Source organism: Acomys russatus, chromosome 5 (assembly GCF_903995435.1).
Source record: "Acomys russatus chromosome 5, mAcoRus1.1, whole genome shotgun sequence".
Lineage (NCBI taxonomy): Eukaryota > Metazoa > Chordata > Mammalia > Rodentia > Muridae > Acomys > Acomys russatus.
The window spans coordinates 9,350,181-9,375,880 of NC_067141.1; the positions used below are offsets into that span (position 1 = coordinate 9,350,181).

At 45.0% G+C, this 25,700-nt stretch overlaps 1 protein-coding gene across 1 annotated transcript in view; it reads left to right on the plus strand.

The window, feature by feature from the left end:
* Positions 1–329: 329 nt before the first annotated feature.
* Sec23ip (SEC23 interacting protein) overlaps positions 330–25,700 on the plus strand; it is a 46,074-nt gene continuing 20,703 nt past the window's right edge. The window contains exons 1-10 of the mRNA XM_051145403.1: positions 330–569; positions 7,403–7,932; positions 11,059–11,269; positions 13,345–13,538; positions 16,151–16,240; positions 19,048–19,168; positions 21,151–21,240; positions 21,983–22,124; positions 23,148–23,356; positions 24,968–25,086. Of these exons, the coding sequence (XP_051001360.1) occupies positions 413–569; positions 7,403–7,932; positions 11,059–11,269; positions 13,345–13,538; positions 16,151–16,240; positions 19,048–19,168; positions 21,151–21,240; positions 21,983–22,124; positions 23,148–23,356; positions 24,968–25,086 (1,863 nt within the window). The 5' untranslated portion in view covers positions 330–412. The remainder of the gene's footprint in view (positions 570–7,402; positions 7,933–11,058; positions 11,270–13,344; positions 13,539–16,150; positions 16,241–19,047; positions 19,169–21,150; positions 21,241–21,982; positions 22,125–23,147; positions 23,357–24,967; positions 25,087–25,700) is intronic.

Genomic DNA, 25,700 nt, shown 5'->3' on the forward strand with positions numbered 1-25,700 from the left:
CTACACAGAGAAAGCCTGTCTCAAACAAAACAAAACAAAAACCCCAACACCACCCGCCCCCCCCCCCAAAAAAAAAAACAGATAACCCTTGAAAAACTCAAAGGCAGTCCTGTGCAACCCAGTATGCGCAACTTGTTTTTGCAACAGACCACGCCCCTTTACGCCTTGATTCCACAGCCGATCTAGTCTCGCGAGGCCTAGAGTGACACGTGATCGGCTTGGGTCTGAAGCCGAGTCCACCTTATTGATTTTGGGCGGCGTCAGCTTCCTGACTGGCCCCTAAGCAGCTGCCTGCTCTGTGGCTCCCGTGCGCAAGTGCGGAAGTGCGGTGGCATCCCGATTACCGGTTTCCGGTCTGTGTCCGGCACGGGGCTCGCAGAGCCACGTAACGGACGGGGGCTGGTCTGCAGCCATGGCGGATCGGAAGGCCAATGGTGGCGGAGCGTCCGCCTCCTCGTCGGGCACTAACTTACTCTTCTCCTCCTCGGCTACGGAGTTCAGCTTCAACGTACCCTTCATCCCCGTCACGCAGGCCGCCGCCTCCCCGGCTTCCCTGCTCTTATCCGGAGGTAGTGAGCCGAGGGCGCTTAGGGGGCCAGTGTGTGCTCGGAGGAGGGTGGGACAGGAGCGTCGTCTTCTCTGGGCCGCTTTCCAGGGCCAGCAGTGGCCAGCTTCCCGGGGGCCAGGGTCTGTGCGTTCTTGGAGGAGTGGCCCATGTGATGGGGCTTGCTCTTGGTCGAGGGAACTCCTCTCATTGCCCAAGTTCTGGCTGGACACCCACTGGTGTGCTGGTGCTGGCAGGAATACAGCTAAATTAAACAGTTACCTTCTGCTAGCGTACCATAAAACTGTCCTCTTACTGGGAAACAGCAGTGATAGGGCAGGGCATCACCTAGGAGACAGTAAAGTTGCTCCAGAGGGGACAGTGTCCCTGTTACGGAGTACTTACTATAAACTCAGAGTAAAAGATTTCCAGTTACAGGAGGAAGCCTCCTAGGATAGAAACGCTTCCTACTAGGATTGATATGTAATATCCCAAGTGTAGGTACAGAAAGCGGTTCTCATTTTTCAAGGTATCGCTTCCTCTGAGTTTTTCCTTATTCTTTTAGGCTCCCACACCTGCGTTCACCCCCTGCTTTTGGTTAAGCTCTGTGTATTGCCTGGGAAGGTTGCTTTTTTCTTTTTTCTTTTTTGGACCACTCTGTAGTGGTTAGGAGCAAAGACTGGACAGTCTCGATCGTGCCACCAACTTGCCGTGTGGCCTCAGGCATGATATTTGACCTGTCTGCTTAAATTTCATGTTTTCAGCCTCTCTTCCTGGCCTTGAGATGAGGGCCTCTCTGTGTAGCCCTGGCTGTCTTGGAACTCAACTATATAGACCAGGCTGGCCTCAAACTTAAAAGATCCACTTACCTCTGCCTCCTGAGTGCCGATATCAAAGGCGTGGGCCACCATGGCCAGTCTCACTTTTGTAGAGCTCTAAGTACAGTGCCCTGCTCATAGTGTTGTGTAAATATTTGTCATCTAAGTACCTCTGCCCCTCCATTTGGACTGTGAACTTCTTACCTCTTTTATTTGCAGGGTCCTGTTTAGCGCCTAGCACATAGGTCCTTATTAAATGACGACATTTTCCCACTAAATAATTCCTGCTCGGAAGACTTAAGGGAAGTTTCCTGGGGAAGGGCAAGAAGACAAGCTGAAGACATGTGTATATGAAGGTTCCCTTTCTGTCATGTTTCTTTTTAGCGCCTGTAACTGTCTCACATGTACACATACCTGTTTATTCTACCAGGCCAGAGTGTAAAGGTCCTCAAAGCAGGGACTCAGTGTGAGCACTAGGGCCCACTGCCTAGAGTGCAGAGTACATAACATGCAGTGGGTATCCGTTCGGTGAGTGTGAGAGTGGATACCAAGTCTGTCTGGTGTAAGCAGTGCTGCTGAAAGGCCAAGTGTTGCTTTCTTTGGTAAAGAATTGTGGCTGGAGCAGAGTGCTATGGAAGGCTTCAGGAACAAACAAGGTTGTGCCTTGGCATTTTCAGATCATTTTCTGCCTCCCAAGTGTTTGAGTTGCCAGTTTCCCTTACTGTATAATATTTGATTTGTGTCTTGTCAGTACATGATATTTTTTTCCTAAATAATATATTTGTTTTTATTTTATGTACATTGATGTTCTGCCTGTCTGTATGTCTGTGAGAGGGTGTGGATCCCCTGTAACTGGAGTTATAGACAGTTGTAAGCTGCCATGTGGGTGCTGGGAATTGAACTCAGGTCCTCTGGAAGAACAGCTAGTGCTCTTAACCATGGAGCGATCTCTCCAGCCTCCTCTTTCTTTTTTAAAATTATTATTTTTAATTTGTATGTGTACTGGTATTTTGCCCACATTTGTGTCCATGTGAGGGTGTTGGACACCCTGGAACTGGGAGTTACAGACAGTTATGAGCTGCCATGTGGGTGCTGGGAGTTGAACTCAGTTATGAGCCGCCATGTGGGTGCTGGGAGTTGAACTCAGTTATGAGCCGCCATGTGGGTGCTGGGAGTTGAACTCAGGTCCTCTGGAAGAGCAGCCAGTGCTCTTAACCACTGAGCCATCTCTCCAGTCCAGCATTTCTATTTTCAAGTTTAAGATAAGTATACCTACCTTTAGATTTACTCATTTATTAGTTAATTTTTGAGGCATGGTGTTACTCTTGTAGCCCAGGGTAGCCTTGGAACTTGTGACAGTCCTCTTGTCTCAGCCTCTCAAGTGCTGTGATGAGAGGCCTGAGCCGCCATTCTTAGCTGTATACTTTCTTTAAAATTCTTTAGGTTTCTTTTTATTATTTTTAAAAACGTGTTCTTTTGTCCGTCTGTCTCTGTGTATGTATGCACGGTGCAGTTTCTCTCAGAGGCTAGTGACTGTGGGGTTGCCTGGAGCTGGGGTGACAGGGGATGTGAGCTACCTGATACAGGTGCTTGGCAACAAATCTGGTCCTCTGTAGGAGCAGCACAAGCTCATCTCCAACCCCATCTTGAAAACTTATTTTTAGATGCAAACTTATTTTTTTTGTGTGTGAGAACATAAGTATCTTTTAAAACTAGCATTTCATAACAAGCCATCTTTTTTGTTTTGTTGTGTTTTGAGTTGCTATCTTGCTGTTACGTAGCTCTGGCTGTCCTAGAACTCCCTGTGTAAACCCAGCTGATCCTGAACGTACAGGGACCCACCTTCCTCTGCCTCCTGAGTGCATAGCAAGTATTTGCTTCACTTAAACAGTCTCATGATTAGAGATCTGGTCAGAGCATTTTCAAAGACAAAGGAGATTCCATCTTCTTGGAAGCAACAGTTGCTGGCATCAGAAGACACACAGGAAGCAGTTTCTTACATTTAGCTGGGCATAGTGGTGCACGCCTTTAATCCCAGCACTCCGGAGGCAGAGGCAGGCAGATCACTGTGTGAGTTCGAGGCCAGCCTGGTCTACAGAGTGAGTCCAGAACAGCCAAGGCTAAAAACAAAACAAAACAAAAAAAGATTTCTTACATTTAGCAGATACGTACTGAGCAGCTTCTCCTTGGCAGGCCCTGTTGCAGATGTCAAGGTAGCATGGAACAGAAGGTTCTGCCCTCTTCCAGACCAGTGTATACACCGTTTACATCAGTACAGGTTTCAAGCAGCCAGCAATGACATGGGTAGGCTGCTGTGGCCACTGCGAGGCTCAGCTGCTGGGGTGGAGGGACGATGTTCCCTTAAGGCCGCAGAGTCTCGTGGGAAGTGATCTGAGCAGAGCTTGAAGGATCCATAGACACGAGAGTCTGGAAGTCTGAGGAAAATCTGCAGGCCTGTCTGGGGCTGGTGGGGTGGTGTGAGGTTGTATGGACCTCTTTCCTCTGTTTCCTGTCCTTTCATCCTCCACTCACTTCAAGTAAGATGGCTGACTGTCGTGTATGCAGGCGAGTGGCCTGGTGGTCTGAGGGCCTCGTGTACTGTGCTAGAAGGTTTGTACTTTGTTGAACGATGTGGGGAGCCTTTGGAAGGACGGCTTTTCTTGTTGACAGTCTCACTGAGCAGCCCTGACTGGCTTAGAAGGTGCTTCATTGGCCAAGTTGGCCTCAATCTCACTGAGGTCTCCCTGCCTCTACCTTCAGAATGCTGGGATTAAAAGGCAGCTACCAATACACCTGATCTCCTTTGAAGGATTTTTAGCAACACAGTGAAATTAGAAATGTGTTTTAGAAAGGCTTGTGTGTTCTAAGATTGCACTAGAATAGGGCTGTCACAAATGTGATGAGTCTGTACCCTCTGTTAGGCTGGAGTGGATGGTACCTTAGGGTAGGGGGACACATGGGGAACTTTTAAATTTTTATTTTATCATACTGAGGCTCAGACATAGCCTTGCACACTCGAGGCAAGCAGTCTGCTGTTGAGGTGCATTCCATGGCAGAGATGTTTATATTATAAGGTTACAGAGGCCAGAGTATCAGCTCTGTGTCAGTGTCAAGGTCCATCCTCCTTCATGTGTAGCTCTGCCTCCAGGCTCCCACTGGCATGTGGGAGAGACTGCATACATGGTTCTTTAATGACTAGCTGATGACTACACGAAAGGTCCAGAGGTGTCAGGTTTCACATTGAAATCTGGACAGTGGTTGGTGAACAGTTTGAGGGGGAATGGCTACGATAGATTCAGTGTGAGGCTTACTAAATTTGACACATGCGACTGGGTCTGCCGGAAGTGTTGGGAAAAGTGTGGACCCCAGGAGTACAGTCCACAGTTGAGACATAGATGAGAGAATCACAGGTATAGAACACTCACTGTGGGTCTAGATCCGTTGTGTCTGTATGGAGTTAGGACGTGCTCCTAGAGTGATGCTTGCAGTATGTGGGGCCAGTATTTTATTTATGGTTGGTGCTAGTCAGAAAAATATTTCTTGGAGCAAGTCAGTCTCAAGTTCTCTTATTGGGTGGGAGATTCCACAAAGAGCTCTTTGTAGTAGGGGACAAACTAGTAATACATAGTCCTAGTAAGGTTCACAGGACTAGACAGTGATGGAGTTGGAGTGTGGATTAGAAAAGTAGGCGTGTGTGAGCAGAGGAAGAGCCTGGGCAGGAAGCTGCTTTCTCTTCAGTAGTGAAGAAACCAGTGTAAGAATCTCTCCTCTTCCAAGCCGGCTGTGGTGGCACACGCCTGTGATCCCAGCACTTGGGAGGCACAGGCCGGCGGATTGCTGTGAGTTCGAGGCCAGCCTGGTCTACAAAGCGAGTCCAGGACAGCCAAGGCTACACAGAGAAACCCTGTCTCGAAAAACCAAAAAAGAAAACAACAACAACAACAAAAACCAGTCTTCCCTCTTCCTCCCGTAAAAATGTTTCTTCTTTTTTTTTAAAGCTGGACATAGTGATACACGCCTTTAATCCCAGTGGGAGGCAGAGGCAGGTGGATCTTCCTGAATTCAAGGCCAGCCTGGTCTACAGAGAGTTCCAGGACAGCCAAGGCTACACAGAGAAACCCTGTCTGGAATTTTTTTGTTTTTGTTTTTTATATTGGCTTTAGGTGTTCTGTTGCCTCAGTCTGGAGAAGCTGGGACTGCAGGCATCTCTTTAGAAAAATGGGGTTCCATCAGGGTCCAGAAAGCCAGCCCTAGACACTGTATTCTGACTGGAATTGTGTTTTGGGCATTAGGGCCAACCCTGTGGCGGGGCGTCTCTTCACCGACTCAGTATGTGAAGCATAACTGGCACAACCTGGAAGCTGACGGCAGGGTCACCATGAGGTCACAGAGCCCAGAGCTTTGGCAGTTGTCCAAGGGCAGGGACTGTAATGTCCTGTGTGCTGGGAGTGGCTCCACACATCTGAGGGACTGCAGCCCTCCAGCAGTGGCAGATAAGGGTGACCTGAGCAAGGGAAGGAACAGTAGGAGGAGGAAGCTTGGAGCTTTCATCAGAGCAGGGCAGGGGAGAGTGCGGGGAGCGCCTTAGTGAGTGGGAAAATCATTCCTTGTCAGTGGCTTGCTGGTGAAACAGAAGAGGCCTTGTCCAAGCCGAGAACACAGTGAAGATGAAGGTGGCCAAAGTGAAGTGAGGAGCTCGCCCCTCAGAGACACGAGTTTTCTGGAGACTTGCCATTTTGTTTTGTTTTACTTTTTTTCCCATTTATTTATTGTGTGTGTTACATGTGGAGGGTGAGAGAGTCATTTGTAGGAGTTGGTTCTCTCCTCCCACCCTGCCGGCTCTAGGGCAGCCAGTTTTATCTGCTGAGCCGTCCTGCCAGCCTGGGACTTGGTGTTCTGCAATGTCTGAGCATCTTGTTGTGACTACTGCTTACATTTTAGGGATGGCAGTTAGTGGGTAGCCTACGCTGCCTTAGAACACAAAGAGACATGCTTGTTTGTACAGTAGCTAGGAAAGACCCCGGACATACCTCTATTTGTCTGTACAGCAAAGGCCTGTACTTTATTTTCTCCTTATAATTGTAGAAACAAAATTACATATGTTTAGGTATATTGGTAACATTTGAATTATGTCAGAAAAAAGATTCAAAATATATAAAAAGTAGGTACAAATTTCTTCTTTAAAAATTCTTTATGTAGGGGGCTGGAGAGATGGCTCAGTGGTTAAGAGCACTGGCTGCTCTTCCGAAGGTCCTGAGTTCAACTCCCAGCAACCACATGGTGGCTCACAACCATCTACAGTGAGATCCGGTGCCCTCTTCTGTCATGTAGTTGTACATGCAGATAGAGCACTCATCTATAGAAAAATAAACCTTTAAAAAAAGCCTTTATGTAAACATGAACTTTACAAAACAAATAATATTTATTTAGAAAGTAAGAAGGGCACAAAATTTTTTTCTTTTCCTTTTCTTTCTTTTTCCTTTTTAGAGACAGGGTTTCTCTGCGTCCTGGAACTCTCTCTGTAGACCAAACTGGCCTTGATCTCCCGAGATCCACCTGCCTCTGCCCCTTGGGTTGCTGGGAGTAGCGTCCTGTGCATCACACCTGTCCTTCCAAAAGTTACTGTTTACAGTGACTGTCTCTGGAAGGTGGGCTGGTGGCGGGATTCATAATTTCTCTCTTCTAGTTTTTCTTACACTTTTTTAAGAGAAAAGTTTTTGTTGTTTTTGGTTTTTTGTTTTGTTTGTTTGATTGTTTTAAAATAGGCTTTCTCTGTGTAGCCTTGGCTGTCCTGGACTCACTTTGTAGATCAGGCTGGCCTCGAACTCATAGCGATCTGCCTGCCTCTGCCTCCCAAGTGCTGGGATTAAAGGTATGTGCCACCGTGCCTGGCAAAGGGAAAAGTTTTTCTTTTTTCTCTGTAATACAGAAATACAAGTTAGAATAACAAAGCAAGAAGTCTAAGGACTGGGCCTTCTTTTCAGGGCCTCTCAAGAGGCTGGCGTTGCTTTTAAACCCCTGCTCTTGTGTTGTGTTGCAGATGACTCCACAGACGTTGGGGAGGAGGACAGCTTCCTTGGCCAGACTTCTTCTCACACACCCACCCCACAGACGTTCAGTTACTTCTCTCAGGCATCAGGCAGCAGTGATCCTTTTGGGAACATTGGACAGTCACCCTTAACGACTACAGCCATGTCAGCTGGGCCATCACCATATTCCAAGCCCCCAGCCACACTTCCTTTTACAACTGGGTCCCAAGATGCGCAGACTGCATTTCCACCATGTGTTTCCACAGCTCACTATGGTGCTTCCCCTGCCTCACAGATGGGAAGAGATACCTATTTGCCTTCTCAGCCAAGTAGTCTCCCTCCAAATTTTGGGAGCCCCCCACAAGGGATTCCTCAGCAAGGACATAACCCGTATCGCCACACTCCTATCAGTAGCCGGGTGAATCCCTATATTACACCTCCACAACTGCAGCAGTGTCAGACGCCAGGCCATCCCTCCTACCCGCTGCCTTCTGGACCCCCTGTGCAGACATACCAAATGCCACCAGGACCATTGCCACCGGTATGTGACTGACATACTAGTTTTCTCTCTCTCTTTTTTTGTTTTTGTTTTTTAGAGACAGGCTTTCTCTGTGTAGCCTTGGCTGTCCTAGACTCGCTTTGTAGACCAGGCTGGCCTCAAATTCACAGTGATCGCCTGCCTCTGCCTCCCGAGTACTGGGATTTAAAGGTGTGTGCCACCACGCCCGCCAAGTTTTCTCTTTTACCTTAGTAAAAGCTAAAAACAAAAAAAAAACCAAACTTTTGTATATTAAAAAAAATTTGTTTTGAGATTCTCTCGTTTTTATGTTATGGGTATTGTTGTTTTGTCTGCATGGGTCTGTGCCCCATGTATGTGCAGTGCCCTTGGAGGCCAGAAGGGGGCATCAGATCCCCTGGAACTGGTGTTTCAGGTGTTAGCCACCACGTGGGTTCTGGAATTTGAACCTGAGTCCTCTGGAAGAACGTTAGTGTCCTTAACTGTTGAGCCATCTCTCCAGCTCAACTTTATGCATTTTAACATGCAATGAGGCTAATATCTATTTTTAAACCCTCATTATTTTATACATCTATGGGTGTTTTATCAGAATGTGTGTCTGTATATCACTTGTGTGCCTGGTGTCCCAGGAAGCCAGAAATGTTGGTCAGATTCCTAAAATTGGAGTTATAGATGGTTTGTGAGTTACCATTTGGGTCCTGGAAACTGAACCAGGTTGTCTGCAAACAGCAAGTGCTTTCAAGCACTGTGCCATCTCTTGAGCACCAGGACAAAATGCTCTTACAGAGAAGTGCGGTATGCTACTAGTCAGAACCACAGTGTAGCAGGACGCACTCCTGCTAGCTCACCTTTTAATTTTGAGACAGGATCTTGCTAAATTGCTTTGTTTGGCCTCAAACTCTTTCCTGCCTCCGTCTCAAGTCATTAGTATTGCGTGTATATGACACGAAGGGTTTCTTTGTAAACTGTATGCTTTGAAGTAAACATTCTTTTAAAAGAAGCTAATTGGAGGTCAGCAGGATGGCTCATGGTAAAGGCCTTTGCTGCTATTTAGGTCCCCAGGGCCCATGTGGTGGAAAGAAAGAACTGACTGCTACAAATTGTCCCCTGACTTCCACACTTGGCTGTGGCACCAGCATGCCCACCCAAACAAACCAACAAACATAAATAAATATAAAATTTGTTTTTAAAGCTAGCCATTGAATGGCTCATATTTGAGTTTATATTACCTATTTACTGGAGGAATAGTTGATTTTAATTGCCAAGGTGCATGCTAATAGTCCTGAGATTGTAGTGTATACTATCAGTAAAAAATGTTACCTAAGGATATATGAGAATTGGGGCAATGTAAACTGCCAGCTTTAGCTTCTAATCTTTTTTTTTGGTTTTTCAAGACAGAGTTTCTCTGTGTAGCCTTTGTTTTTGTGGACTCATTTATAGATGAAGCTGACCTCGAATTTACAGAGATCCACCTGCTTCTGGCTCCCAGTACTGGGAGTAAAGGCATGCACCACCACCTGGCCCTCTACTAATTTTTTAATGTTCATGAAATTTATGTTGTGGTTAATATAAAATATGGCCAGTGTTTATAATTATAATTATTAGGGTGGTATTATCTAACTCGCTATCACAACCAATAAAGACCCAGACACCTGATAGGTTTCAGAATAGCCTAATTTCACGTGGGGCATGGCAGGTATTACCTCTTGAGCTATCCATATCTCCCAAGGCCCACACCATGGCATCTGTTCTAATAATTTCTTTCTGGGCTACCTCCATCCATAATTTCATGGATTTGATTACTCTGGGCTGCTTTCCTCCATCTACCCTGATCAGGCCACATGTTCCTTTCTGTGCTATCCCATTACAGCTGCTCTGCTTCTTCCTGTCTACCTCTCCCAAGATCCTTCTCTTCCCAAAGCCCGCCACGCCTACCTCCCTCGGGCCCTGCCCAGGTATTGGCTTTTTATTGGTCAAACAGGAATAATTTCTTCTGCAAGGTTTACACAACCAGAACTAGTGTACGTGAGGATGTGCTGGGCTGGGCAGCAACGGGATCTTGCAAGCCACTGATTAGCACCAGATACCTATCAACAGACCAACCCCCAACACATTCACATGATTAGAAATGAAATGGCTGAGTCAAGAGATGTGGGTGTTATAAAGATGTTTAAATTATGGGACATGTGCAGGTCTTGTGCATGGTGCATAAGTTCAAGCTGTACAAATTCCAATACTGAGGAGATGCAGGGACAGAGTTCCACCCCTAACCAAGGAGCTGTTTTGTGCTTGATAGCCGCTAGAAAGGGAAAATCCATTTTCTTCCATGGAGTGCCGTTTGTATGTCAGCCCCACTCTAGGGCAAGGCTCATGCTCAGGAGGAGTTGGGCCAGCGCAAAATGACCTCTGTGTCTTGTGTGTGTGCTTTTTATTTGGGCATTTTTTTTTTTTTTTTTTTTTTAAGATTGAGAGAGAGCATGAAGTTGGGTGAGTGAGGATCTGAGGATTGTCGATGGAAGGGGAGGATATGATCAAACCATTATATGAGCAATTTAAAAATAAATTTATTAAAAATTTCAAAATTGAGCTGGGCATGGTGGCGCACGCTTTTAATACCAGCACTCGGCAGGCAGAGGCAGGTGGATTGCTGTGAGTTCCAGCCTAGCCTGGTCTACAAAGTGAGTCCAGGACAGCCAAGGCTATACAGAGAGACCCTGTTTCAAAAAACCAAAAACAAAACAAAAAAAATTTCAAAATTGGCCTCGTGGTAATGGCGCATGCCTTTAATCCCAGCACTCCGGAGGCAGAGGCAAGTGGATCCCTGTGAGTTTGAGGCCAGCCTGGTCTAAATGAGTCCAGGACAACCAGGGTTGTTAAACAGAAAACCCTGTCTTGAAAAAACAAAACAAAACAAAAAAACCGGAAAAAAAAAAAAATCAAAATTGGGGGAGACATATTGGTGGGTGTCAGTTTGCCATTAGTATGCAGAAATCTAGTTCACTTAGCAACTGACTTTAGGTTTTAGTGCACTAGTTATGACACTAAGTGGTCACCTAGAAATACATGTAAGATAATTACCATTGCTGTCAATGCAGTGGTTACAGAGTTTCTTTTGGGCACATCTGATGGTGTTGACCTTGTTCCTTTCAGCCTCCTGCAGCAGTGCAGTCGCCAGCGCAGCAGCAGATGCCTGCCAGGGCCGCGGGCCCCCTTGTCCAGGGGCCGGTGCCTCTTATGCTTCAGAGCCACTATGAGCCTGTTCAGCCCCACTGGTTTTACTGCAAGGAAGTAGAATATAAGCAGCTATGGATGCCCTTCAGTGTGCTTGACTCTTTGAATCTTGAAGAGGTGTATAATTCAGGTAAGTACCCGCCTTGCCTCATTCCATCTTACTTGAGGAAGAGGAAGAATGGTGTTTATTCGTGGTCTCCTGTTTTCAGCTGTCAAATTCCTTAATCTGTTTAGGTCTCCACATCTCACTTTTAAGATATAGTACTAAATAATATATATCCTAAGTTATTGAGGAAAATACTTTAAAAATGGCTTAGCAATTTCTTTTGTTTTAGCTGGCACAGTGGCGCACCTTTTTATCCCAGCACTCAGGACAGGCAGATGTCTGTGAGTTTGAGGCTAGCCTGGTTTACATAGTGAGCTCCAGGACAGCTGGGGCCACATAGTTAAACCTCGTGTCAGTAAAACAAAACATAGCCAAAAAGTTGTTTTAAATCAGAGAGGTAGGGGCTGGAGAGATGGCTCAGAGGTTAAGAGCACTGGCTGCTCTTCAGAGTTTCATTCCCAGCACCCACATGGTGGCTCATGACCATCTATAGTGAGATTTGGTGCCCTCTTCTGGCATGCAGGCACACATGCGGACAGAATACTTTATAAATAATAAATAAATAAATCTTTAAAAAAATCAGAAGGCAGAGTTGTTATGTAATCCAAGTTTCAGTTTTCCTATTTCATTCACTCACTCGTAGTCAGGGACGTGAAGTGTCTCCTGAGGTGCTCTGGTGGGGAGTGCTGAGTGAAAGCGGGTTCTGAGGGCAGACGAGTTTGGAATAATTATTCCCATGTCTACCTCTTGAGAGAGATGCGACACAGGTGTGTCTTACGGCTCTGAGAAGTCTTGCAGCACACAAATATGATTCTTTATCTTGATACTATTTGATTATGAGACTTAAATCTCTCTCTCTTTTTTTTTTGAGACAGGGTTTCTCTGTGTAGCCTTGGCCATCCTGCACTCACTTTGTAGAGCAGGCTGGCCTCAAACTCACAGTCATCCGCCAGCCTCTGCCTCTGCCTCCTAAGTGCTGTGGTTAAAGGCTTGCGCCACCACACCCAGCACTTAAATATCCTGGAACATTTCAGAACATTGATATTATTGTATTGTTTTTACAATTTTTTGTCTTTTCTTGTTTTGTGAGACAAGGTTTCTCTTTGTATTAGCCCTGGCTGTCCTGGAGTTCAGCTCTGTAGACCAGGCCTTGAACTCACAGCTATCCACCTGCCTCTGCCTCCCGAGTACTGGGATTAAAGGCGTGCGCCACCACGCCCGGCTTGTTTTCATTTTCAGTCTAGGCTGGCCTCTAAGACACCATGTGCCTAGAGTTATCCAGGAACTCGTGATTCTCCTGACTATATACACCTGAAGTTACAGGTGCTTGGCAGTAGTACATCTGGTTTGATATTACTACTTACCTTATGATTGTGCTTTTCAAACTTGTCCTGGCTGGTTCTACACAAGGAGAGTCGTGCTGCATGGCGGCTCACCTCTGCGATCTCAGTATATGGGAGGCTGGAGCAGAACTGCTGGGAGGTTGAGGTTAGCCTGGGCTACAGAGTGAGACTCTGCCTCTAAAGTAAATAAATAAATGTCATGGGGGCTGGACAACCACTGGTGGCTCAGTGGTTAAGAGTACTAACTGCTCTTCTGGAGAACCCAGGTTTAATTCCCAGCACCCATGTGGCAGAGACCCAGTACCTTCACAAAGACATACATGCAGGCAAAACACCAAAGCATATAAAATAAAAATAATTAAAAAAATAAGTGTGATTTTGAACAATACAGATTATCTTTTTCTGTTGTTTTTTTATTTTTTGACACAAGATTTCTCTGTGTAGCCTTGGCTGTCCTGGACTCACTTTGTCTCAGAAAAACCAAATAAGAGCCAGGTGTGGTGGTGCACGCCTCTAATCCCAGCACTGGGAGGCAAAGGCAGGTGGGTCTTGAGTTCGAGGCCAGCCTGGTCTATAAAGCAACTTCAAAAACCAAAAAAAAAAAAAAAAAAAAGAAAAGAAAAAGACCAGATTAAAAACCCCAGGCTGAGCTGTCTGTGTTTGAGTATTGACTTGTAGCATCGTGACTGTTATTGTTGTTGTATTTTCAAATGTGCCTGGTAACATTAGGAGAAAATGTTCTTTCTTGGTTCCTAGTGCAGCCAGATCCTGAGAGTGTGGTTCTAGGCACGGACGGAGGGCGCTATGACGTCTACCTCTATGACCGCACGAGGAAGTCTGTGTACTGGGAAGAGGAGCCAGCTGAAGTGAGACGCTGCACTTGGTTTTACAAGGGGGACACAGATAGCAGATTTATTCCCTATACAGAGGAGTTCAGTGAAAAACTAGAGGTATGAATGCTTTATTTCTTTATATTTTTTTTTCGTTTCAAAACATAGGCATGTATGCAAGAGAGGCTTCTGTGACACCACTGACGGCAGAGATGGCTTTATATATGAAGAGGCCTGTCTTGATCCTGGTCACACAGGAGATTGGTCTTTAAGTGGTATCACCACTCAGGAAGTGCAGCACAACCCTATGTCTCAAGATAAGACTGTAGTGTTTGGAGGGGGCACATTCCTCGTCTACTAAGGAGCTCATATCAGCCCTTCAGACAGATGTAGGTAGAGACCAGCCCTGCTTCACTTGCTTATAATCTCAGCATTGATGAGGCCAAGGCAGGTAATGAGTGTCAGCGCTCCCCTGGGCTAGAGTGAGAACCAGTCTACAAAAACAGTCTCTGCTTCCCCTCCCCTCCCTTCCCCTCCCTCCCCTCCCCTCCCCTCCCCTCCCATCCCTTCCCCTCCTCTCCCCTCCTCTCCCCTCCCCTCCCCTCCCTCCCCTCCCTTCCCTTCCCTTCCCCTCCCTCCCCTCCCCTCCCTCCCCTCCCCTCCCCTCCCTCCCCTCCTTCCCCTCCCCTCCCTTCCTTTCCCTTTCCCCCGCCCCAAGAAAGGGTTTCTCTGTGTACCCTTGGCTCTCTTGGAACTTGCTCTGTAGACCAGGCTGGCCTCAAACTTACAGAGATCTGCCTGCCTTTTCCTTCCTGAGTGCTGGGATTAAAGGTGTGTGCCCCAAACTAATCTCTGAGTCCTCTGTAAAGCATACTTTTGGAGCAGTTTTATGGCATTTACTTGTGTGAATGTGTGTGTCTGCTCTCACACGCATACTGTGGTGCATATCTGCAGTCAGAGAACATGCAAGAGTTGGTTCTTTTCTTCCCTGTGTGGGTCCTGGTAGTTAGGTTTGGCAGCAAGTGCCTTTACCCACTGAGCTTTCTGGATGACACTGAAAGCATACTTTTAGTTAGTTCAGTAAGGGGAAATATGTGAAAGGGTGCTAATACATAGAGTTTACTTTTCAATTTAAAATAAGCAAATAACTAGAGGACACACTGTGATTGTTGATACTTCTAGGTGGGTCCATACTGCAGTTGCAATATCCCAAAGCCCAATGGGTTCGGCTTATTACTTTGAAGCTGAAAGTACAGTGTTCAAATGTAAATATCTGAAAGCAGAGGAAGCACTTTCTCATAACTGTAATGATAATATTTGTGTGGGTGACACAGCTCTAGGCTGGGATAGCTATGCTGTCCAAGTCTTGCCCATCACACCAGCATGAGGCCCAAGCTCCCGCCCAGCTTTCTAAGAAACCCACACCTCAGTGGAGGCAAAGGAGAGTGTGAAGTAAGAAACAAGTGATGCGTATGATTCTGTTGTGTTGTTTACTTGTCCTATCTGAGCACCAGGATAAGGAACAGAAGTGGGTTCGATTTGAAATGCTTGTATTTTATAATGACACGATTGTCTCCATAGAAAACCAATACAATGTCAACTGGGAGGCAGAGGCCAGTAGATTACTGAGTGAGAGGATGAGAGGCCAGCCTGGGCTTGAGACCTTGTCTCAAAAAAAAAAAAGGGGGGGGGGGGCTAGGCAGTGGTGATGCACACCTTTAATCCCAGCACTCGGGAGGCAGAGGCAGGTGGATCTCTGTGAGTTCAAGGCCAGCCTAGTCTACAAAGTGAGTTCAGGACAGCCAAGGTTACACAGAGAAACCCTGTCTCGAAAAACAAAAACCAAAAAGGAGAGAAAAAGAATACTGGCTGTTTGTACAGAGGACTCAGGGTTGATTTCCAGCATCGCATGGCAGCTAGTAACTATTGGTAACTCCAGTTCCAAGAGATCTGACACCTTCCCTCTTCTGATTTCTGGGTGTGCACATTGTACACATACATACAGGCAGGCAAAATACTCACGCACATTAAAAAAGGTGACCTCCGAATACAGCTAAACACGTGCTGATCTGTGTATAGTTTCAGCATTAGAGTTGACTTCTCAAAGTACGTGGTAGATTGAATGTCTCCCCTCCACCCCAAAGTTCTGTTGAAGCACTGACCCCCAGAACCCGTGAATGCAGCTTGGTGTGGAACTAGGGTGTTGAGAGTAAATGAGTTGAGATGAAGTTACTTGAGTAGAGTGGCCCTGACCCCATATCTAGTGTCTCCATAGCAACAAACAAGACAGACATGTTCAGGTAGACAGGATGCTGCGGTTGGATAAAGGCAGGGGTTGGAGTCAGCCATACACCAGGGGATGGCCTTGACTGTAGCAAGCCAAGAGTACTTAGGAGTGGGCATTCCATAGTGATTGGTGTCCTGCTGTCACCTTGATTTTGGAGTGGTAGCTTCAAGAGCTATGAGACAATAAATTGATTTTATGGCACTCAGCTTGTTCAGCCCTAAGACTCTGATATACTGTCTAAGCCTCATTGTCTTCCCCGTGTAATGGAGAGGTTACTTAGGAGTGTGTGATCACAAACACTGGACTAATTTACTCAGATGATAGGAAGTGGCATCCGTAAAGCAGACGTACTGTCACTGCTGTGTCGCCAGCAGAGCGCTCATCCACCTTCGCTCTGCTGGTGTGAAGACGGACTGCAGCGCGTTGGGCTGTCTTGTCTCTGCAGGCAGAGTATAAAAGAGCTGTAACCACGAATCAGTGGCACCGCAGACTCGAGTTCCCGAGTGGAGAGACCATCGTGATGCACAACCCAAAGGTGAGCTGCATTCTGAGACGGGGCCGCCACGTTAAAATTCTGCGTATCTGTGGAAATGTTATGTTTGTAGTCTTTTTTTGCAGTGATTTATTTGTGATAAATATATTACTTTTCAATTTTATTATTTGCTTATTTTATTTATTTTTAATTTTTTCAGACAGGGTCTGTGGAGCCCTGATGTCCTGGAACTCAACTATGCAGATCAGGCTGGCTATGAACTCACAGAGATCCACCTGCCTCTGCCTTAAAGGCCCAAACCAAGTTTTATTCATTTCATTTATTTATTTATTTTTTTCTGAGACAGAGTTTTTCTGTGTAGACCTGGCTGTCCTGGACTTGTTTTGTAGATCACACTGGGCTCTAACTCACAGAGATCCACCTGCCTCTGCCTCCCGAGTGCTGGGATTACAAGTATGCACCACCACGCTTAGCTAGGCAGGTGTATTTTGTAATAATTGTTAATCATGGAAATCAACTTATTTTTTACAAAGTTTCTGTTTGACACATTAACTGATACTGAATATCATCTTAGAAAAAGTTTGGTAGATCTTTTCATTTGGCTTGTGGAGCCCACTCTTTCTATAAAGGGCCAGAGAAAGCACTTAGGGCTTTGCAGGCTGTCTGCTCTCTAGTGAGCTACCAGCTCTGCCCTCATTGTGAGAGCAGCTGGGGGAGACAATTTGCAAACCAGTGGATATATAGAAAAATCATTATTGTCAGTACTATTATTATTGTTACTATTATTGTTGTTGTTGTTTTTGAGACAAGATTTGTCTGTATAGCCCTGGCTATCCTGGAACCCACTCTGTAGACCTCAAACCCAGAAATGGGCTTGCCTCTGCCTCCCTGAGTTTGGGATTAAGGCATCTGCCACCACTACCTGGCTGAAAATGTTATTTTGAGCAGCAGGTATTGATCTGTACTGTGAGCCTTATTATGCTTACCTGTCCTTGGTTATTTTTCTTCTAACCATTCAAGAAAAATGCACCCTTTTAAGTTAAAGTATCTCTATATAAACTTGTTTCACTTAAATGACCAATTAATTTTTTTAATTCCTTCATTTTCTGTACTTGTTTTCTTTAGTTCCAAGTCCTTCCCTGTACTCATATATACTACCCAGGGTCATTTCAAATGAAGCAAAGTAAGTTTTGCATCTAGCATCTAGTGTAAGGATTAGCCTATGGTGTCTGGTTAGAACATACAGTCTATAATACATTGGCTTATGTTACAGAAAAGTTGAAAAATTAAAAAGAAACTCAGAGTAGTATGTAATCCTTACTGATATTGAAAAATTAAAAGCTTGATGCAGTGGCGCACACCTGTAATCCCAGCACTCAGGGAGGCAGCAGCAGGAGGTCTCGGTGGGTTCGAGGCCAGCCTGGTCTACAAAGTGAGTCCAGGACAGCCAGCGCTACATGGAGAAACCCTGAAACCAAAAATCAACCAACCAACCAACCAAACAAACAAAAGAAATAAAATATAAATAGTATGAAAAATTATCAAGTGAAAAATAAAAGCCTCTTCTCTCTGAATATGGTGTTGCATGCATTTAATTCCAGCATTTGGAGTTAAGACATTCAGATCTCTCAGTTTGAGTCCAGCCTAATATACATACTGAGTTCCAGGCTAGCTAAGCCTACCTTGTGAGACTCTCAAAAACAAAACAACAAACAAAACAACAAAAGCCTCTTACTTTCAACTTTCTATTGTGGGATACTTTCAGAACTTAATTGTTTTTATATAAACATGTTATATACCATGCTGTATATATATGTATGGGCTTTTTTTTTTTTCTCTTTTCTTTTTTCTTTTTTTTTTTTTTTTGATGCAGGGTTTTTCTATATAGCCTTGACTTTCAGGCTGGCCTCAATTCATAGAGATCCTAGCGCTTGAGAGGCACCTTGAGGCGGATCTTCATGTTCGAGGCCAGCCTGGTCTACTGAGTGAGTTTCAGTATAGCCAAGACTACACAGAGAAATCTTGTCTTGAAAAAACAAAAGGTGTTTTTGTTTTTTTTCTTTTCTATTAAACATTCTAATTTTGTTTTTGTTCTTGTTTTGTTTTTCAAGATAGGGTTTGTCTCTGTTATCTTGGCTCTCGCTTTGTAGACCAGGCTGGCTTTGAACTCATAGTGATCTGCCTGCCTTGTGCTAGGATTAAAGACGTGTGCTACCACGCCTTGCTAAACATTCCGTTTTTGTCACTGAAACTAAATTTGTAAGTTAGTCGTGAATTTTGCCATTTAAAGGGATTCTTTCTGCCTTAGATAGTCTTACAGGTAAATTGTACAAACCTGGAATTTTACAAACACACACACACACACACACACACACACACACACACACACACACACCCCTCCCATTCTTGTGCAGAGAATCAAACTGAGGGGAAAAAAAATCAATATATACTTCTTTTGATTTAGGTGCATGGTTTTCCAGAGTTAGCATTTGAAGTAATGATACGTTGTTTTGATGGTTAGTGATAGCAGGCCCTTTACAGAATCTGCTTGGGGGAACAGTTCTACTTCATTTTATGACATTTATACTCTGAAGCATAGAACTTTTTGTATTAAACACATTACTTCAAAGTAGGCTTAGTGGTAAATTCCTGTAATCCTAGCACATGGGAAGCAGAGACAGGAGGATGGCTGTGGGTTCTGGTCTGACTTTGTGTAGAGTTCTGAGCCAGGCAGGGGATATGTGGTTAGATCGCATCTTGAGAACCAACTAACCGTCCCCAGAAACACTGCTGAGTCTAATGGGAGATGACTCTGCTAACGAGGGGCCTCTATGCTTTGTGTCTTGGAGGTTATTGTCCAGTTCCAGCCTTCTTCAGTGCCGGATGAGTGGGGAACGACACAAGATGGACAGACAAGGCCCAGAGTTGTAAAGCGTGGAATTGATGACAACCTTGATGAAATTCCTGATGGTATGTTACGTTTGCTTAAGAGAAAAGTCCGTATGTTAGTGTCATCATTTACTATGAAAAAAGAAGCAGTTACTAGGATTACTTCCAGAGTGCTCAGACTTCAGCCACATGCTGGTCACATTTCTATCTTTTTAAAATTATTGATCCTTGGGCTGGAGAGATGGCTCAGAAGTTAAGAGCACTGTCTCCTCTTCCAAAGGTCCTGAGTTCAAGTCCCAGCAACCACCTGGTGGCTCACAACCGTCTATAATGAGATCTGGTGACCTCTTCTGGCCTGCGAGTGTACATGCAGGCAGAGCACTGTATATGTTATAAATAAATAAATCTTAAAAAAAAAAAACCCTTTAGATACATGTATAAAAATTATTAATCCCAAGCACTGGAATTATAGGCATGAGCCATCATACCCTGGGTTTTTTTGGAGGATTGTTCTGTTTATTTCTCTTTGTTCTGAGACAGAGCGTCGCTGTGTAGCCCTGGCTAGCCTACAGCTTGCCGTGCAGCACAGACATCTTCCTGCTTTAGCTTCCTGAGTGACGGGATTACAGCTGTGAGCCACCAGACTGGGCTTTTTGAAAGATTTATTACTATTTTCTTAAATTCGTTTGCGCAGGCTTGAGGAAGCCCAGGGATGGCATCGCCTCTTCTGACACTGGAGGGCGGGTGGGCGGTACAGGCAGCTGTAAGCCACGTGGCATAGGCGCTGAGAACTGAACTTGGGTCCTCTAGAAGAGGAGTAAATGCTCTGAACTTCTGACCCATCTCCTCCCGCTTCGAGACAGCCTTTCACTATGTAGTTCTCCTGTCTCAACATCCCCAAAGCTGGGGCTACAGATGGGTATCAGCACTCTTGGTTTTCCTCTTTTATGCATTGAGGTCTTGTTTTGATACTACATATACCTTCTTTCATTGTCTAATAAAATAAGATAAATAGATGTTACAAGATCTGGATGTAGTAGTGTAGAAAAATAGATTTAACTTCGATATATTTTGTTTTAGTTACTGATCTGTGTCTGCTAAGAGACAGCAAGCGCAAGGCAACTCTTACAAAAGAAAGTATTTAATTGAGGGCTTGCTTTCGTTTCAGGGGATCGGTCCATTACCATGATGAGGAACATGGCAGCAGGCAGCCAGGCAGGCATGGGGCTGGAGAAATAGTGAGAGCTTTAGATCTTGTTCTGAAGGCAAAGAGGGTGTGACCTCAAAGCCTTCTCCCACAACACAGTCCCTCCAAGGCCACAGCTCCCAGTCCTTCCCAAACAGCTCCATTCCTTGGTGACTAAGCACTCATATAGGAGCCTGTGGTGGCCATTCTTACTCAGATTCTACTCCTAGAGGTTTTTGTTTGTTTTGTTTGGAGACAGGGTTACAGTGTCTAGCTCTGGTTGGGACTTGCTGGGTAGACCAGGCTGGCCTCCAACTCACAGAGATTCGCCTGCCTCTGCCTCCTGTGATGAGACTGAAGTATGCAGGACCACGCCGGGCCTTCCTAGAACATTTTTGAATTAAAGGGAAGGACTTTGGGAACAAAGATTTTAAACTTTTATATTGGCAGATTGCTTGGCCGTGTCAAGCCGAGTGCTTGGGGTTGGGGGGTTGGTTTTGTTTTTTGGTACAGCGGATTGTGCTCAGGGCCGTGTCCTATATGAACTTTATATTACTGAGATACACTTTCACCCCAGTCCTGTGGAATTCTGAAGAGATCACATGATCACATATGGAAGATCAGTAGGTTTATGAAGAACAGATGGAGCCTGTTTCCTCAACCTCTCCATTTAGTTTGCTATTATTTGCCAAGGTAGACAAATTATTCTAACTTGAAACAGGGTAATGAGAGATATTTCCTTGGATGGGTAATGGATTTATGATAAAAGGGATATTGAAAATTTAGCAATTTAATAATACTAAATTCTCAGCTTTGTGTATTATATATATTTGATGAAGAGAATGATGATGAAGATTTTCATTATTTTTTTTACTAGGGGAAATGCCTCAAATTGACCATTTGGTGTTCATGGTGCATGGCATTGGGCCTGTGTGTGACTTGCGTTTTAGAAGCATTATTGAATGTGGTAAGTCACATTTCATTTGTAGAAGACTCTTTTTTTTTTTGGTTTTTTGAGACAGGGTTTCTCTGTGTAGTCTTGGCTGTCCTGGACTCACTTTGTAGACCAGGCTGGCCTCGAACTCACAGCGATCCACCTGCCTCTGCCTCCGAGTGCTGCGATTAAAGGCGTGCGCCACCACGCCCGGCGTAGAAGACTCTTAATGCTGATAAAAGGACACTTCAGTGTTCACTTATGATAGTTCCTACCTGTGCACTCATGGCTGAGGGGATTACGTAAGAGGAGATTTCTGTGGTTAGTAGGGATCTGCTCTTACAGCGTAAAATCCCAGATTCTGAAGAATTAGAAGGTGTCATGATAATAGTCCCACCATTTTGTCAGACAGCCTTCCTAGCTGAGCACTTGCAGCAGCATGTTGCATGTGTTGTGTCATTCAGCCTTCACACGTCCACCTTTGGGTGTGGGTGTGTCACTGGTGTCTCCAGAGCTAGGTGAGGAAAGGCCTTGGCTCAGCTAAGTTTTCTGCTGTCACACTTGGTTCTGGAACCAGATGTTAAGGAGGGAGTCTGATCGAGTCTTCTGGCAAAGTACTTCTGAACAGTTGAGTGTTTGTTCATGTACTATGTTTTCATCATTTAAAAAAGCATATATCTTTATTTCATTAAAAATTACAGTATATTTCAGTTAATTAACTAGCTATCAAGCTAATTTATTTCTTGATTTGTTTTTTTTTTTTTTTTTTTTAAAGTGGATGATTTTAGGGTGGTTTCTCTCAAGCTGCTGCAGACACACTTCAAGAAGTCTGTAGATGGCGGGGAGGTCAGCAGAGTGGAGTTCCTTCCAGTTCACTGGCACAGTGCCCTGCGTGGGCATGCCTCAGGGGCTGACAGGTGTGTAGACTTTGGTCATTGGCTTTTCAGAGTAGTTAAAATTAGAGGCAAATTTAAACTGTAATGCAAAATGAGTTATGCCAACTAGAGCAAGTAAGGTTCTTTAATAGTATGCTTGCTCTGATGTGTTGAAATGCTAGTTGTACCATTAATATCTGGCTGTTCCTGTGTATATCTGTGCATTTATTCCGATTCGAAATGTTTAAGACTCTAGGAAAGTTTAGACAATTTGAGTTTATTTTTGGTACTGGAAATTGAACTCAGATTCTCAGGTGTGGTGAACACACCTCGTTTGGGATTTAGATTTGTAGTTTCTTGGTGGGGAATGCATAAAGCTATTAACATGTAGGCCATTTGACACCCCTAGTGTCGGTGGCACTAAATGCTAGCAACACTCACCAGGCACTGTGACAGAAATCCCTCATTCAGTTTTGCATGCTCCCATTTCAGAACCACAGGTACGGGTAATATTTATACTTCCATACATGGCTGGTAGGTGTTTCCAGTTATTAGCCATTGTGATGTGTTGGGATGTGTTTTCACAGTGCTAGCCCTGAGGACAGTGCTCTGGCCACATTGGACTGTGCTGTGACACTACCCTTGAAGAGCTTTGTCTCAGGTCACTCCTTCCATCATCCAGGGTTGACAGCCTCTTGTCTCTGCTAGCCACAGTTTTTATCAGGCATCTAGATTTTCAGTTAAAAGAAAACGGGGCAGTAGGCATTTCTATTTAAAAATGAAAGTAAAACCTTCACATATAACACAGCAGCCTGTTGTAGAATCCTGAAATTCAGTGTAGTCATGGCACAGATAACTTTTTTGCTTTATCCTGGTTTATTTATGACTAATTCTGCCAACAGAGTCAGCTGCTAGTTAGCCTATGACATCTATAGGTTGATTGTACCAACTAATGTATAGTCTATAAGTTTGTCCTTTTTTTCCCCAGAAATAAAAAACTAAAGTGTTAAAAATCCAGAGGTTGAAGATAAATACTGACAGTAACTTTTTTTCCTTTTAAAACAGGAATATCAAGAAAATTACTTTGCCAAGTATTGGTCGGTTCCGGCACTTTACCAATGAAACTCTGTTAGATATCTTATTTTATAACAGCCCTACCTTCTGTCAGTCGATTGTGGAGAAAGTGGGAGTGGAGATAAACCGACTATACTCGCTCTTTATGAGTCGGAATCCAAACTTCAAAGGAAAGGTCTCCGTTGCTGGTCACAGTTTAGGTAAAGCTGTCTTATAATTTTAGATGTGTCTGTTTGGTTTGTTCAGACACTGCTTTTGTGTTCTGCCTCAAAACTTAGAGAGCTTGGGTTAGTGAGTAGAGGAGGGATGTCTTGAGTTGAGCCTGCCTGTGCTCCTCCTGCCCAGTAGCAGAGGGAGGCTTTTCTGTTGTTGCTGTTTTAAGATTTTATGTACATGTGTGTATTTGAATCTGTTGAGTGTGCACATGTGCATGTGTTGCTGTTAGAGGCCAGAAGAGGCTCTCTCTTCCCTGAGCTGGAGTCACAGCAGCTTGTGAAGAGCTGAGTGTGGTGCTAGGAGCCGAGCTTAGGTCCTCTGGAAGAACAAGACGCACCCAATCACTGAGCCATCTCTCTACCTGTTAGGGTTTGTTTTGTTTTGGTCTCTAGATGAAACAGCAATGTCGTTAGATCTTTTTTAAAGTGTGTAGGTACAGCTGTCTCATGTAGTTTCATATTTGTTTGTTTGGTTTGTTCAGAAGTTGCTTTGTGTTTTTCTGGCTGCAGAACTTAGGGTATACAAGACTCCTGCACATTCACCCGCATGGACGTGTGTCCTGCAGCACCTGTGTGGAGGTCAGAGATGGCCTTGTAGGGCCAGGTGTGTCCTGCAGCACCTGTGTGGAGGTCAGAGACGGCCTTGTAGGGCCAGGTGTGTCCTGCAGCACCTGTGTGGAGGTCAGAGACGGCCTTGTAGGGCCAGGTGTGTCCTGCAGCACCTGTGTGGAGGTCAGAGACGGCCTTGTAGGGCCAGGTGTGTCCTGCAGCACCTGTGTGGAGGTCAGAGACAGCCTTGTAGGGCCAGGTGTGTCCTGCAGCACCTGTGTGGAGGTCAGAGACAGCCTTGTAGGGCCAGGTGTGTCCTGCAGCACCTGTGTGGAGGTCAGAGACAGCCTTGTAGGGTCAGGTGTGTCCTACAGCACCTGTGTGGAGGTCAGAGACGGCCTTGTAGGGCCAGGTGTGTCCTGCAGCACCTGTGTGGAGGTCAGAGACGGCCTTGTAGGGCCAGGTGTGTCCTGCAGCACCTGTGTGGAGGTCAGAGATGGCCTTGTAGGGCCAGTTTTCCTCTACCTTCGCATCGTGCCGTAGTTTGGTTCCTGTTGCTTTGATAAACGCCATGATCAGAAGCAGCATGGAGGAGAGGCTTATTTTAGTTGACAGTTGTAGTCGGGGCAGGACTTCCTGACTACACAAGAACCTGGAAGCAGACCCTGGAACAGAGACTGGCCGTGAAGGAACACTGCTCACTGCCTTGCTCCTCCTGCCTTGCTCAGATACCCCAGGAGCACCTGGCCAGGGATGGCGCTGCTCATAGCAGCCTGGGCCTTTCCACATGGATCTTCAGCAGTCTGATGGGGGCATTTTCTCAGTTGAAGGCTCCTGTTTTCTGATGACTTTAGCTCTTGGCAAGTTGACAAAAACCTTTCCTGGCTGTGCCATCTTGCTGTTTCTGACTCTCAGATTTTAATCAGCAGCTCATCTTTGTATGACTTCTGCCAGAGACTGAAAAAAAAGCAGGAGGATTTATTTGAAAAATACTCAGGTAACTTTGTTCTAGTATACTTTGTTAAAATGCTTATCTTTTTTTTTTAGGCTCTTTGATACTGTTTGACATCTTGTCTAATCAAAAAGATACGAGCATCTCTAAGTCTCCGGGGTCTGTGCCTGTTTCTAATGGAGTTATGAAACAGCCAAGTTTTCAGGAAAGGCAGGTAAGTTTGTAGTTACCCTGTTGACGTTGAGGGCTAGGGCTGGAACAGAGCTTTTCTCCAAAACCTGGACTGTCTCCTGTAACTTTTCAATTGTCAAAATGCATCGAGGCTCAGAAGTACAGAAGAAGAGTTGGGCTGCACACCTGTAATCATGGCTGCTCTGGAGGCTGGGGTGGGAGGATGATGAGTTCAAAGCCAGCCTGGGCAACATAGTGAGATCCCATCTCCAAAAGTATGGGTTTCTCACTCTTTTTCCTTATGGATTATAAGGTAAATGTGAAGGTTTAGGATTTTTAAGTCACTATTACAGGAAATGGAGCGTGAATGATTTATGGAATGCATATGCTTTAAAGTCCAGGTGAAAGATGACAACGTGCTAAAATTATAGTTAATCTGTAGAGCACAACTATTTTAGACTTTATGTAGAGCACAGCTATTTTAGATTTTATGTAGATCAGGAGACTTTTTTTTTTTTTTTTTTTTTTTGCTTTTTACGAGATAGGGTTTCTTTGTGTTATCTTGGCTGTCCTAGACTCCGCTTTGATGACCAGGCTGGCCTGCCTCTCTGCTGGGATTAAAGGCATGCGCCACCACACCCAGCTAATCAGGAGACA